Genomic DNA, 12,696 nt, shown 5'->3' on the forward strand with positions numbered 1-12,696 from the left:
CAAAGACGACGCTCAAAGACGACGCTCAAAGACGACGCTCAAAGACGACGCTCAAAGACGACGCTCAAAGACGACGCTCAAAGACGACGCTGAAGGCGCCATACCAAGCATCAAAAGAACATTAAGAATTGATTAAAAAGCGAAAGGTGGCGAGCCAGAAAAATACATCCTGTTATAGCTCAATTTGGTTGAAAGGGCATCTTTTATTTCTCAGCACTTCTAAACTCCTTAGACGTCCAGATGAGTCACATCCAGACCCTTCTCTGATGACACAGTTTTCCAAACAAAATGAGTGAAATCAGTTCAAATGTTAGTGGCTCATGTTGGTATTTATTTAACAGGGCTTTATCATTAGTGAAGTATCTGTTGTACTTGGGAATATTAAACGTGTAAGTATGACCTAATATTTACAGTATGCTACTGAACTGCACAGTAGAAGCTTTCTCCATTTACTTTTCAAACACTGATTTAAGATCATCAGCTGCCTGTTTCAAAGATTTTCAGACACACCTGATTTGCATAAAGTAGCCTCGACCCAAACTTTATGCAAATAAAGAGTGGGCAACTCAACACCCCCTCTCTGGAAATGTGGCGATACGAGACTGCATTGCACGGCTGCTACACAGACAATGAGAAATGCAAATGACTCCTTTATAACAGAAATATGACAGTGAAATTCATCTGCTCAGCTCAAACAGCTACAGCCCCTTTAAATGAACCGTTAATTTGCATTCCTTAAATGTAATAACTACATTAGGGTTGAAGTGCAGGCAAACCTGAGTGTTTCACCTTGAAACAGAACGTCCTTATATTTAAAACATCTCTTGATAAACGGATATTATATATATTTTATACATTTTGAATTGGGGACTGTGGAAAGTAAATGGAGCCCATACATCATCAATCAGCCCACGCATACGTCACACATATATTCACAGGTGTGTATTCTGCATGTTTTTTGCAGGTAACACAAACAGGAGAGTGAAATGCCATTGTGATGTCAGTTATTGCCTCTTGGTGATATCAGGATTCGATTTTTCCATGTCTACAATTTGTTTTGAAGGCTGCTTCTGCAGGTGTGTGAGAGGCTGAGAGGTGAAGAAAGCATGAAGGGAGAATTATTCTGGAGGGAAAGATCAGCCGGATTTGTGAACTCGACACTCGACACAGAGCTGAAGAGCAGAAAACAGACGCACAAAGAGACAAACATGCTAAAATGTAGTCTCACACGCTGACACTGAAGACACACATGCTTAGAGGGGCTGTCAATTGAAGCCGATATGCCTGAAAACCAAACAAAAAGAAGACAGCTCAGAGACACTGACGTGGGGGTGTGATTTGAACGTGTAACAGAAACAAGTATCTGTCACTTCAAATCATCACTGTCAGCAAATGTAGACACGTCTGACCCACAAAGCATGTTTACACAGCATGCACGATGTGCAAGGGCAGGCAGGAGAGGTTGGAGGGTGGGAGGGTGGAAGCAGACAGGAGCACTAACCTTTCTTGTTTGCTGCATCCACAGAAAGTAGGCAGACAGTTAACAAGGAGGAAGAAACAGAGAGGATTCATTTACAAGTCGTCAGAGGACCTGACAGAGTTCATTGCTTCACCTCACAAACTACTCCTTCATCTCATCTTTGACCTGATCTCATTTTCTAATAAAATCTGATGTAGTTCATGAACAAAGAGAGAGTGTTTTTAATATTTCTAATGATCTCCACAGAGCAACCTGGAACAAATTACTGTAACCTGAATGGAAGGCTGGTTTCACAGTCTGTGGAACGTGATGAAGCAGCCGTCTCCTCTAAACATCAACCCACAGTGCTGAAAGGGCCAAAAACCAAAGTTCTTCTAATGGTCATTGGAGACTGGCTCTAAAAGCCAGCCAAGAGTCACAGACTCCCGAGTGAAAGTGTCGAAGCTTACAGCAGAAATAAACATGTTTACAAAAAACTGCTCTGGAGCTACTTCCCCTCTTCATAGCAGCCGTGTGGTGGATGAATTTGTGTTTTTTATTTTGTTAAAGCATAAAGTCTACATGAGGGGTTGGCTGCGTTTATTGATAGGTGGAAGGTGACGCAGCAGGGTGTAGCTGCTAGGCTTCGTCTCAGTCCATCTATCTGCAGTATTTGTGCTGCTGGTGAGACAAATCCTGTCTTTTTCTTTTTTATGGCTGTGAATTGGACCTGTATAGTCTATGAATGCAGCATGCTAACCTAGCCTCCTGGCTAAGCTAATAACAACACCGCACCTTCTGGTCACTTCTGGGTCATAAACCCATGGCTATCCATTTCTATGGTTGGTATTAATTCCAACTTTTGCATCAGTTTTCCCCTCAACAAAATTTGTAAGTGAAACTACCAAGCAGCCTCTTTATATTTCAGTTTAGCATGCATGAGTCGATATTGGTATACATAAGCTAACTGTGTTGAAAACTTTTGACCTAATTCAAGTTTCATGATTTTCAAAATAAATGGAATCATGTGAGGCTTACAGTAAAAACACACCCAACAATCTAAAATACCCCTTAATTAGACGCACTTAAGGTCTTAGTAACTCTAAGATATCTGAATATGTCAATATTAGTTAAAAATGTCACCAAGTCTTCACAATCTCAGGCAATATTTATATTTGTATGTATTTTTTACCTAACTAAAAAAAATTGATCTTGGAAAAACAAAGGATTTGTTTGACGTTGGACTACAGCAAAAGGAAGAATGAGGAAAAAGACAAAACAAGTTGTGCCTCTGAGCAGCGCAGCAGCCATATGGAGGCCCTCGTCAGCCCAGTCAGTAACTCCAGATGTTTGACCCAAGAACAGGAAGCACGAGCCAACTGTCAGGCTTGAAGAGCAGGGCCGCGAGGTAGCTCGCAGCACCTCCCTCCCATATGCCATGGAGGACCTTTGCCTTCAGGCCGGCTCAAACAAGACAAATGTCTGTCTCTATTCTAGAAAATCTTCCACTCTGACCGTTTCCTGGCACTCGGTTCTAATAAAATCTTCTTGTCATCTGTTGTGCTGAAGAAAATGCTTCAGGTCTCTCTGTGGACTCAGCTCGATGATATGAGGAGGAACACAATGAGCATGTACTGCCTCCAAGGTTTACCAAAAGCTTCTCTCACAACAGATGACAAAAAAGGATCATCTGTATCCTGATGCTTCTGTTACTTAGTTTCAGGGAATAAAATTGTAATTTTTTTTTTACATCTGATAGTTTGACATGTAAACGGTTTTTTTAAAAATAAAGTTTATAAAAATATATATGAACAAACTGCTCTGCTAACTGAAATGACAAAGCGGTAACTAGAAAAAGTAATTTAGATGTGAGTGTATTCCATTTTTTGTTATTTCACCAAAATGCTGCAGTGAGAGAATTCAGGAAAAACTAGAAAAATGGATCTTTCTAGTTTTTCTCCTCTGCTCACATTCAAAGTCTTCTATCAGAGCGCCCAGTGACGTGACACCATGGTCTCACTCTCAAATACCAACTTTAAAGCAGATTACTCACAAGATGGAGAGGAAATGGTGTCTTACTAATTTACTTCATTTACTTTGCTTTTTGACAGAGCTTAAAGCTGGATCGAGTGACCCTGAATTCACCCTCCACAGGCTTCCCATGATGCACTGAGCGTTTCTCCTTCTCTCACCATTTGTTTATAAACCATTTAATTATGAGTTATTATTAACCTCTGTCTCTCTTCCACAGTGTGTCTTTCGTCCTGTCTCCCTCCCCTCAGCTTCAACCAGCGCAGCAGATGGCCCCGCCCCTCACTGAGCCTGGTCCTATCAGGGGTTTCTTCCTGTTAAAAGGAAGTTTTTCCTTCCCACTGTTCATGGAGGGCCCCTAGCTGCTTACCCTAACCCTAACCAGTCTCTGTATTACTATAGGGTCTTTACGTTGCAATATTAAGCACCTTGAGGTGACTGTTGTTGTGACTTGGTGCTATATAATCTTAAAAACCTCATATTCATATTATCCCAGTGAAGCCCTTCCCTCTCAGCCTGCAGGCTTCTTTGTGGTTCATAGAATCCCTTAAAGTAGGATGGGAGACAGAGCTTCAGATATCCTTCCTGTGGATCCAGTTTGAGTTCAGGAGACAAACACCCTTTTCACTTTTAAGATCATACTTAAAATTTTCCTTTTTGATAATAAAGAAAAATTAGGGCTGAATCAGGTCATCTTGAACGATCTCTTAGATATGTCACTACAGGCTCAGCCCGATGGAGGACTTCCCATCATGTATTTCTCTTCTACTGTATTGCATATCATTACATTTCGTCCTTTGTCTTCCATAGTTTGGGTTCTGTTGCTATCTCTGTGCGCTCGTTTTACCCTGACACGTTCCATAAAGCTGCTGTTTCCTACGCCTGGTTCTGCTGCGATCATTTCCTCTTAAAAAGACATTCTTCCTTCCTACTATTGCAAATTAGGGTATGTACTAAAACTGATTAAAATCATATTCAGTCACTGATAGATCCACTACATTAATTTAATAATTTAGCATTTTAACAAAACAGGAACCTTTGTCTTTACTTGAATATTTACTGAAGTCAAAGCAGTAAAGGCCCTGTGAAGGAAAATGTTAACAGAAATTAAAATGTGCTTGTAAAAAACAGTGTTTTCAGTATTTTTATGAGTCTGATGTGATCAACGATTAATGTTTTCTGCATCTCTTGGAGGCGTCACTCCAAAAATAACCAGTGTGTGTCCTCGCAGTGTCCGCTGTTGCGTGTGTCATACTCACCTCTTGAAGAGTAAAATAGCGATGACTATAATGATAATCAGAATGACTGCCAGCACCGGACCCATCACCCACAGCATCTCTGGGTCTTCTTGTGGTTGTCGAATAACCCCACTGATCTTCACCGTGAAGGGATCAGAGAAAGGGCTGGCTGCAAATGTCCTCTGCTGCAAACGAGAAGGATTCAGTCAGTTCCCACACACACTTGTTTTCATATCTCAGTGAGGACATCTCATTGGCATAACGCTTTCCCTAGCTGCTCACCCTAACCATCAAAAACGAGTGAAAAACCTGACCATAACCTAATCCTGACACTAAAACCACATTTTGAGCCTCAAAAATGCCTTCAAACTCACGAGGACGGGGATTTTGAAGCCAGCGGTCCCAACCCCTGGTCCACAGACTGGTACCGGTCCGTGAGTCGTTTGGTACCGGGCTGCGAGAGTTGAGGCTCGGATGTGAAATTTATGGTTTTCAGGGGTTTTAATCAGTTTTTATCATTAGTTTTATATCGTTTGAATAAATCTTCTTTTTTTTGGTACCGGTACTGTTTTTATTTCGTTGTATTTATCTGCGACACCTTAAAGGCCTGTCTGTGAAAATATTGTCGGACATAAACGGGTCCGTAGCGCCAAAAAGGTTGGGGACCGCTGCAACAAGTGACTGTTGGTCCCAATGTTCTGTCCTCACAAAGATGTCTAAACATCATTTTATTCATTTTATTTCATGAAATATTTCTGCTCATTTTAAACATGTTTTGAGAAAAGTTGGGAGACGGACAACAAAAGGCTGGAAAAGTAAGTGGTACTAAAAAGAAACAGCTGGAGGAATATTTTGTTAACTGGTAAACAGTGAGTAACATGAGTGGGCATGAAAGGAGCATCTTAGAGTTTCGAAGAAGTAAACACGGTGAAAAAATCCCTAAAAAAACAAACACCTAAAACAACAGCATGACTTCATACTAGAGGAGTCCAGTGTTGAACTAGCTTAAGTGCAGTCCAGACCTTTCTGGCGCATCATGGACCGGAGCATCTCCTATATCAGACAAGAAGGGGACGTCATTCCTCTTCCTGTTTTCTGTGTTTCACCATGAATAAAATCCGGATTTATGAGGTTTGCAAATCATTGCAGTTTGTTCTTGTCACACAGCTCGCCAAGTTTTTGGGGATTTCAGGTATTCACACCACAGCGTCCCTTTTCAATGCAACCCATCTATCAAACAGTCCCACTGGTAGTTGTGCGATGTTTTAGGAAGAAAATAAGGGGACAGTAAAAACCATTGAATGGAAATAACTTGTGAATATTCTTAGAGCTAATTACTGGCTCTCAGGGTGGTTTTAAAAAAAGTTCCCTAGAGGTAAAGGTTTCATCTAGTTTTTACGATACAATATCAGGAGACAGTCTGGGTCAACACAAAAACAACTTAGATAAAAATTAATTTTATTCTTAGATGTGAGCGTTTTACTGTTTTCTTATTTGTTGAAATTAAATGGAAAGACATTCTGGCTAGTTTATGTCTCTGTCTTGTATATTGGCAGTAGGCTGATATAGAGGTTTGTGCTTCATAGCATGAAGGTACCTTTGTTCCCCATGTGTGCAGTGACGTTTATTTCTATTCCAGTTCAGTTTCTATGACTAATATGATTACCCCATCACAATAAAAAAACAACAACAACAACAACAGAAAACACAATCATCAATAATTAGAACACAAAGAGGCATTTGTTGTCTCACTGAGGAAAAAAATAACACTATACAAACTGATCTGTTTCCCAGTGTGTGGCAAACATAACAATATGCTAATGGAAACTCAGTTTTGCACTCTTTTGGATAAGTTTTGTTTATTCTTGCTGGTTCTTGTTAAAACTCTAAAATATCTTCGTGGTGCACAGAGTTCCTGAAAAAGCTCCTGAAAAAACCCAAAGAAAATCCTGCATTTATTGCATCCATGTAACCTGCATGAAGCCTTTTTATTGCTTTTGTTGAAGCTTTACAATATTTTGTGGTACAGTCCCCCCATCGATCAGAGGAATAATGTGAAACCTGTAACAGGACTATCCATCACATTACCAAAAAACTTCATGTAATTTAAATATTTTAAACTGTGAAAACATTTTGATTCAATTCATCAATTTAAAGATTTTAAGCAATTGTAAAGCAGGATTCCATGTGGGAGTGTAAATGAGGTTTAAACGATAACAGGTCTCTGCAGGTGAAGGCAACTGGTTATCTGTAACAGCTCCTGGAAGGCAGCAGGTGGAGGGGATGGGGTTGGGGACAGAGGAGGACAGACAGTGAGGTGTGAGACAGGCAGAGACAGGCTGCTGTGTTGGATGTGCTTGATGTGGGACCGTACTGCTTGTTGTCATGAGACCCACCCTGAGGCCAGGGGGGCGCAAGAAGCTCAGTGCAAGGATACGCATCGGCAACATCCTCTGAGGACACATCCAACAATGCCACCAGCTTCACTACACCTTCAGATGGGGCATGGAGACCTGAGGCCAGCCCTGAGTTCTCCCCTGCCATCACTAAAGGACATGGACCTAGACTCTCACTTTGGCACAATATAAACTCATGTCTCGCTGTTAGGACAGAGTCTGTTCATCTAAAAGATCCGTTTTCTCCACTTATTTTTAATGTTTGTAAATGCTGATGGACAGAAAGCCACAGCTCTGCAATCGCGCATCTTTGGAAAGACCAGCACATATACAAAGAAAAACGAAAAACATATAAATCTGTTGAAGCATACATATTTCTTTATAGCTACATCTAGGGCTTTGATTTGTGTAATGGACTGATGTCGACCATCCGGACTCACGCTGAACAAAGCATCGATTATGCCATCTGGCCATAGTCTCATATCATTGTCACCTACTTAAAAACAGGCCAGAGTAGGTGCGACGGTCTGCTTCTCTCTCAGACTAATTGCATTTCAATATGCTGAAAGCTTTTAATGGATTTTCGTCTAATGGTGCAAAAAACATGTTGCCTACCTTAGCTTTAAAAAAAAATACAACAAAAAAGGGTAAAAACTGAAAGTATCCTCACTGTTCAGGCCTATTCTGGCTGAGCACATCAAGCATAATGTGACAAATCCCACTTTATCACTTGTTGAGATTCCAGTGCTCCAAAGCAGCCAGGTTTGAATGGCTTTCACCAATTTATTGAGTTCAAGGACTTTTAACTTCAAAAGATGACAGCGTGTGTGTTCTAATGCTTTGTCAATTTAAGCTATTTGCATCCATAGGAACAGTGTCATTGGCTGCAGTTGTCTTTAAATTTGATTCAGTGGTTTACATAAACAAGCGTCCGCCTTGTGGTTGACAAATAAAGCCAATGCAGAAATACCAGCTCCTGTAAAGGCCACTTGAGGCTGACTCCGGTGAGCTGATCCACATAGACTTTAATGTTGAAATGCACAGTCCTACAGTGGAGGTAAACAGTTTTCCAGTCTGGTACAAAAAATTATTGTGGTCTTCACAGTTAATCAAAACCTCCATAATGAATTCTTTTTTATAACTAAGTTGAATCTTCTACATGTTCGTTTGTTTGTGACCCATACAGTATGGATGAAGCTTGGTAACAGCGATCGCAAGTGTTAGCTACTGTATTTTCCACACTATAAAGCGCACTTAAAAGCCTTTAATTTTCTCAAAAATCAACAGTGCGTCTTATGTATGAATTCTCAAACCGATTTTATGTGGTACATGGCGCTCAAAAATCTGTCAAAAAATGTTTTAGTACGACTTTGCTAAGCTACGAAGCCGCACGGCCTGATGGATTGTCGGAGCATTACGGCTGCCGTAGCGTCGCGGAGTCCTGGGTCCTAAACTCCGTCCGTTTCAGGTCCCAAACTCAAACGAACACTGCAGATGCTGCAGTGTTCGTTAAAAACTGTCTAAATTCTTTCATCTTTAATAAAATGATCAGCGTTGCTGCTTTACCAGGTGTAACTATGAAGAGAGTTAGAAGTTAGCAGGAAGTTAGCTCGCTAGCTTCCACCTAAACATGATATAGCATGTTCTGACTGAGAGATTTGTGAATAAATTCAAACGTACAGCTCTGCTGTCACTTCCAACATAAATGAAGACAGAAAACTAAACAGCAGTGACGTTTGTAGGGTTACTGAAGTTGGGCTAGCTGCTATATAATGATGTGCTACGTGATTGCTAGCAACACAGCTATGTTAGCATAACATAGTGAAGCTGGAGGATGAAGCTAACTTTTTTCCACTTGATAAAAGTTAACGTGAAGGTTTCTGATAGTTAGAGACAAATGCAATCGCATGGCAGGATGCTGTAAACGGACCAAACTTCAGCAGGAGAACAACTGAGATAATCCATCCACAATACGAGGTTAGTCATTAATATACTGCAACAACATGGGAACAGAGCAGCTGAGAGAGGATTCAACATTAATGAATCAATGGTACGGAAGAGGAGGAAGCAAGAAGAAGCTGAGTAAAGTTTGACTTATCTGACTGTTTTGTTTCACTTAATGCTCCTTATGGTCTGAAAAATATGGTAATCAGAAATACCAGGCAGTGATGTCATGTCAGCTACATCCATCTTTTGTATACAGTTTTTTCAATGGAAATGGGCCATTAGTCTATGGCAGTATGACTCCCATGTTAAACAGCAATGTTTCCCATGATTGCATCAGTATTTTAGAGCCCCCTCTCTGTAAAAGCCCACATCATTAAACCCCCAGACGGCCAGGTTTTCATGCAGTGTTTCTGTAATTACAGTCTCTGTGGAGACCAATCATTTCTCAAGCAATGTCACTCGAGTAAACAAAAACTCCTCCAGAGCCACCAAACACATTAAACAAGTATTTCACCAGCACAGCAGTAGTACTTCTCCAATTGACTTTGACATGTAAAATTAGAGAAATTAATACCAAAAAACACCAAACCAAGAGATGTTTGTCATCCTAATGACCTCTGGAGTAAAGCAGTGCAAAAAAAAATCGCTTCATTACAAAATAATCAAATATTGCAGATGAAGCGAAATCAAAGAAAACACTTTTAGGTCTTCTCTAAGCGGCAGAGTTGGAGGCAGTCCGATATTGGCAACAGAATAAACATTAAAAGGGGTTACATGGATCAATTTGCAGGGAGTAATTCTCTTTAAGTAACTGTTCTGCTTGTCACTTTATGTTCTGTGAGACAAGTGTAGTAAGTTGCACTGTGTTGGTGAATGAGACTATAAATATTCCTGTAAGCCTGACGGGCTCTGGCTCAACAAGGCTGCAGCTCCGCTGGGTAAAAGCCGTAAACCCCACTGAAGTGTGCCGCTTGTTAAAAACAAAGCCACCCTCGACCAGCTTTGTTTCCTTAATGATTCATTAATTTCAGCACATTTTTCCACACTCATTTTCACTTTAGCATTCATGGTCGAGGTTGCGGTGTCCAATCTGACAGCTACACATGAATTATACACGATCTTTGTCTATAACAGACTTCTTTTGTATTTGTCCTGCTGCTAAATGCAAAAAAATATAAATCATTTTGACACAGATCGGCCTTGCAAACACATCAAACTCTAAAGTTTATTCTTTGTAGTGTAAACTTTCATTTCAAGGCAAGAAACCTGATTATAATCATTCTTGTTAATCCAAACTTGTATGAATGTAGAAACACACGGGAATCTGATGGCCTGAAGATCTGAAGTTACACAACAACAAGCTAACCAAAAATAAGTGGCAGTCACATGGAAAGTAGAGATGTTTTTCCTACCCATATTTTCAGCATGCACATGTAATGACTTTCACTCTACAGAAGCGACCATGAACTTGTCTCTCAGTTTTTTAAAACCTCTTTTTTAAGGAGAAAACAAAAGTCTTGACAATCCGATTTCTGTCTTTGTTTTTGGTGAGAACTTCCTGCACGCAGAAAAACTGAATTTAATCCTGTCATAAGTGTTAACATACCTGATTTTTGCTCAGACGTGTTAATAAAGCTCTCTTTGAATTAAAAGGCCTTAAAATGTAACCTCTTACTCAGGCCTTCATTTGTCACGGCTGAATTGGCATGACTTTAGTCAAGGTACAAGTTGCTCTGCTTTGCTTTGGATAAGTGCCTTTGTTATTTGCATAATAATAATAATAATCACACACACACACACACACACACACACACACACACACACACACACACACACACTGTTAGAAAGCTTAGTGAGTGATACTTCTTCTATTTCCTTTTTCCAATGTTTTTCGTAATGACTTCGACTGTACGTGTGTTGCTGTGTGTGAGTAATTGTCACCCACATTAGAAGCGTGCACCAGTTGGCAGCAGGCGCGCTCCAGGCTTATCCTCCCACAGCCGAACTGTCTCTGCTCCTCGTCTGATGCACCGCTTTCATATCCCTTCTCCAAGAAGCACATGCTGCCAACCAAATGCCTTATCTCCTCAGTGTTTATAGTTTGGTGTTGTTAGTGTCTTTTGGGACAAGTCTACTTTTTGCCGTTTCGTCCGTCCCAAACAACTAAAGCACTGTAGCGAAGCAAAAGTAATCTACCAATCAGGTGGGTCTCCGACTGGGATTTAGATTTTTTATTCTAACAGTGCAGCTGTCGCTTGTTTAATGAAAGTTTCTCATGCACTGCAAACTTACTGCAAACACTAAGTGTCAATGCTGAATGTGACACGCAGTCATTTATAAAGATGTTTGGTGTTAAGAAGTTTAATTTTCCTTTTTTGGTTTTGCATTGCACCTGATAGTTTCATTTCTCGCTTCCTTTCTTCCAGCTTCTGGTGCAGTGTTGATAGAAATTAAGACTTGGAACAGTTATAAATGGATTAAGTAGTGGAGGGAGTGGAGCTGATTAAATGTTTCTTTAATCTACGAGAGGAGGCTGTTTATCAGTAAGCAAATTTTTAAATGTGGTGCCATGGAGTCGGTTCTGTGAACGTCTCCCTGTTTTTGCATCAAGTACAAGCTGCAAATGTCAGACATTTAGTATGCATATATACACGCTGGCTGATGTCATGCCCATTTCACACCATTATACTTGACAGCTGTGGGTAGGAATATATTTATTTACCCATCAAATACATACGCAAGATGTTTATGTTGGCTGGTCACCTGTTAGTTATTGCATATAGCCTTAATGAAAACTCATACATAATTAATATTTTCTGCCTTGAGGAACAGTTTTTCTGTGCTTCCGTCCCACTGCGATCAAATCTCTTGGCCAAGGCAGCAGCACAAACTCACAGCTTGATTCTCTAAAGCAGAAAAATGTACAAATAATCTTTTTACATGATAAAGGGAGTGTTAATTTTCCAGGTCATAATTCACTTCTGTGTGTATTTTAGGAGGATGGATTTGAAACATAACCTGAGTTATTCTGATGGTTTTCTAGTTCACTTTCTACCTGAGCGATCTTCAAATCGCAGCTTTCACCAAACTTAAACCGACCATTAACAGCTCCTCATGGCTAACAGCACAAGCAGCATAAGCAGATGGCTAAACAGCTTTCATTACATAATGCACATTACAGAAGCTATGTCCTAACTGCTACTATTTATCCTGCATTTAAACACAAGCTGCGTTGCTAATTATAAAAATCTTTAAAAGGATGTTCTGTTAAACTGAAACTGTATATAAAAGATGGACATAGCCACCATAAACATGTTCGTTTTGGACAGCTGTCAGTAATCCTTGGTTAGCAAGCTGCATTCATAAACAGTACCGCTGCATTGCACAGATACTTATATGAGCTAACTAGTACTAAATTGCAGACTGGTAAAACAGTCAAATTTAACTCCCAAACACTGAAGCACAACCTTTCGGGCAGGCTGTACTTTGTAGCAGGCTGTAGTCTGTGTTCATTAAAACGGCAGCACAAACACTGTAGAGAGATTTGATTCAGTGACTTTAATTATCTGACTTTAATTCAAGGCACTTCTGTCATTAACCAGTTCCCAAGCTCCAGTATCCATGT

The 12,696-nt window shown here is 40.2% G+C and overlaps 1 protein-coding gene across 3 annotated transcripts in view; it reads right to left on the minus strand.

Moving 5' to 3' along the window:
• The window catches only part of LOC102195698 (protein tyrosine phosphatase receptor type F), a 149,226-nt gene that overhangs the window by 41,363 nt on the left and 95,167 nt on the right, over positions 1–12,696 (minus strand). For 2 of the 3 annotated variants that reach the window (XM_013911352.1, XM_013911354.1), the window contains 2 exons: positions 4,750–4,913; positions 1,502–1,513 (listed from right to left, as the gene is read on the minus strand). In XM_013911352.1, coding sequence (XP_013766806.1) covers positions 1,502–1,513; positions 4,750–4,913 — 176 coding nt within the window. The remainder of the gene's footprint in view (positions 1–1,501; positions 1,514–4,749; positions 4,914–12,696) is intronic. The other variant, XM_013911353.1, reaches the window with a different exon arrangement.

The sequence above is a fragment of the Pundamilia nyererei genome, unplaced genomic scaffold (assembly GCF_000239375.1).
Source record: "Pundamilia nyererei isolate P.nyererei 1_Seehausen unplaced genomic scaffold, PunNye1.0 scaffold00061, whole genome shotgun sequence".
Classification (NCBI taxonomy): domain Eukaryota; kingdom Metazoa; phylum Chordata; class Actinopteri; order Cichliformes; family Cichlidae; genus Pundamilia; species Pundamilia nyererei.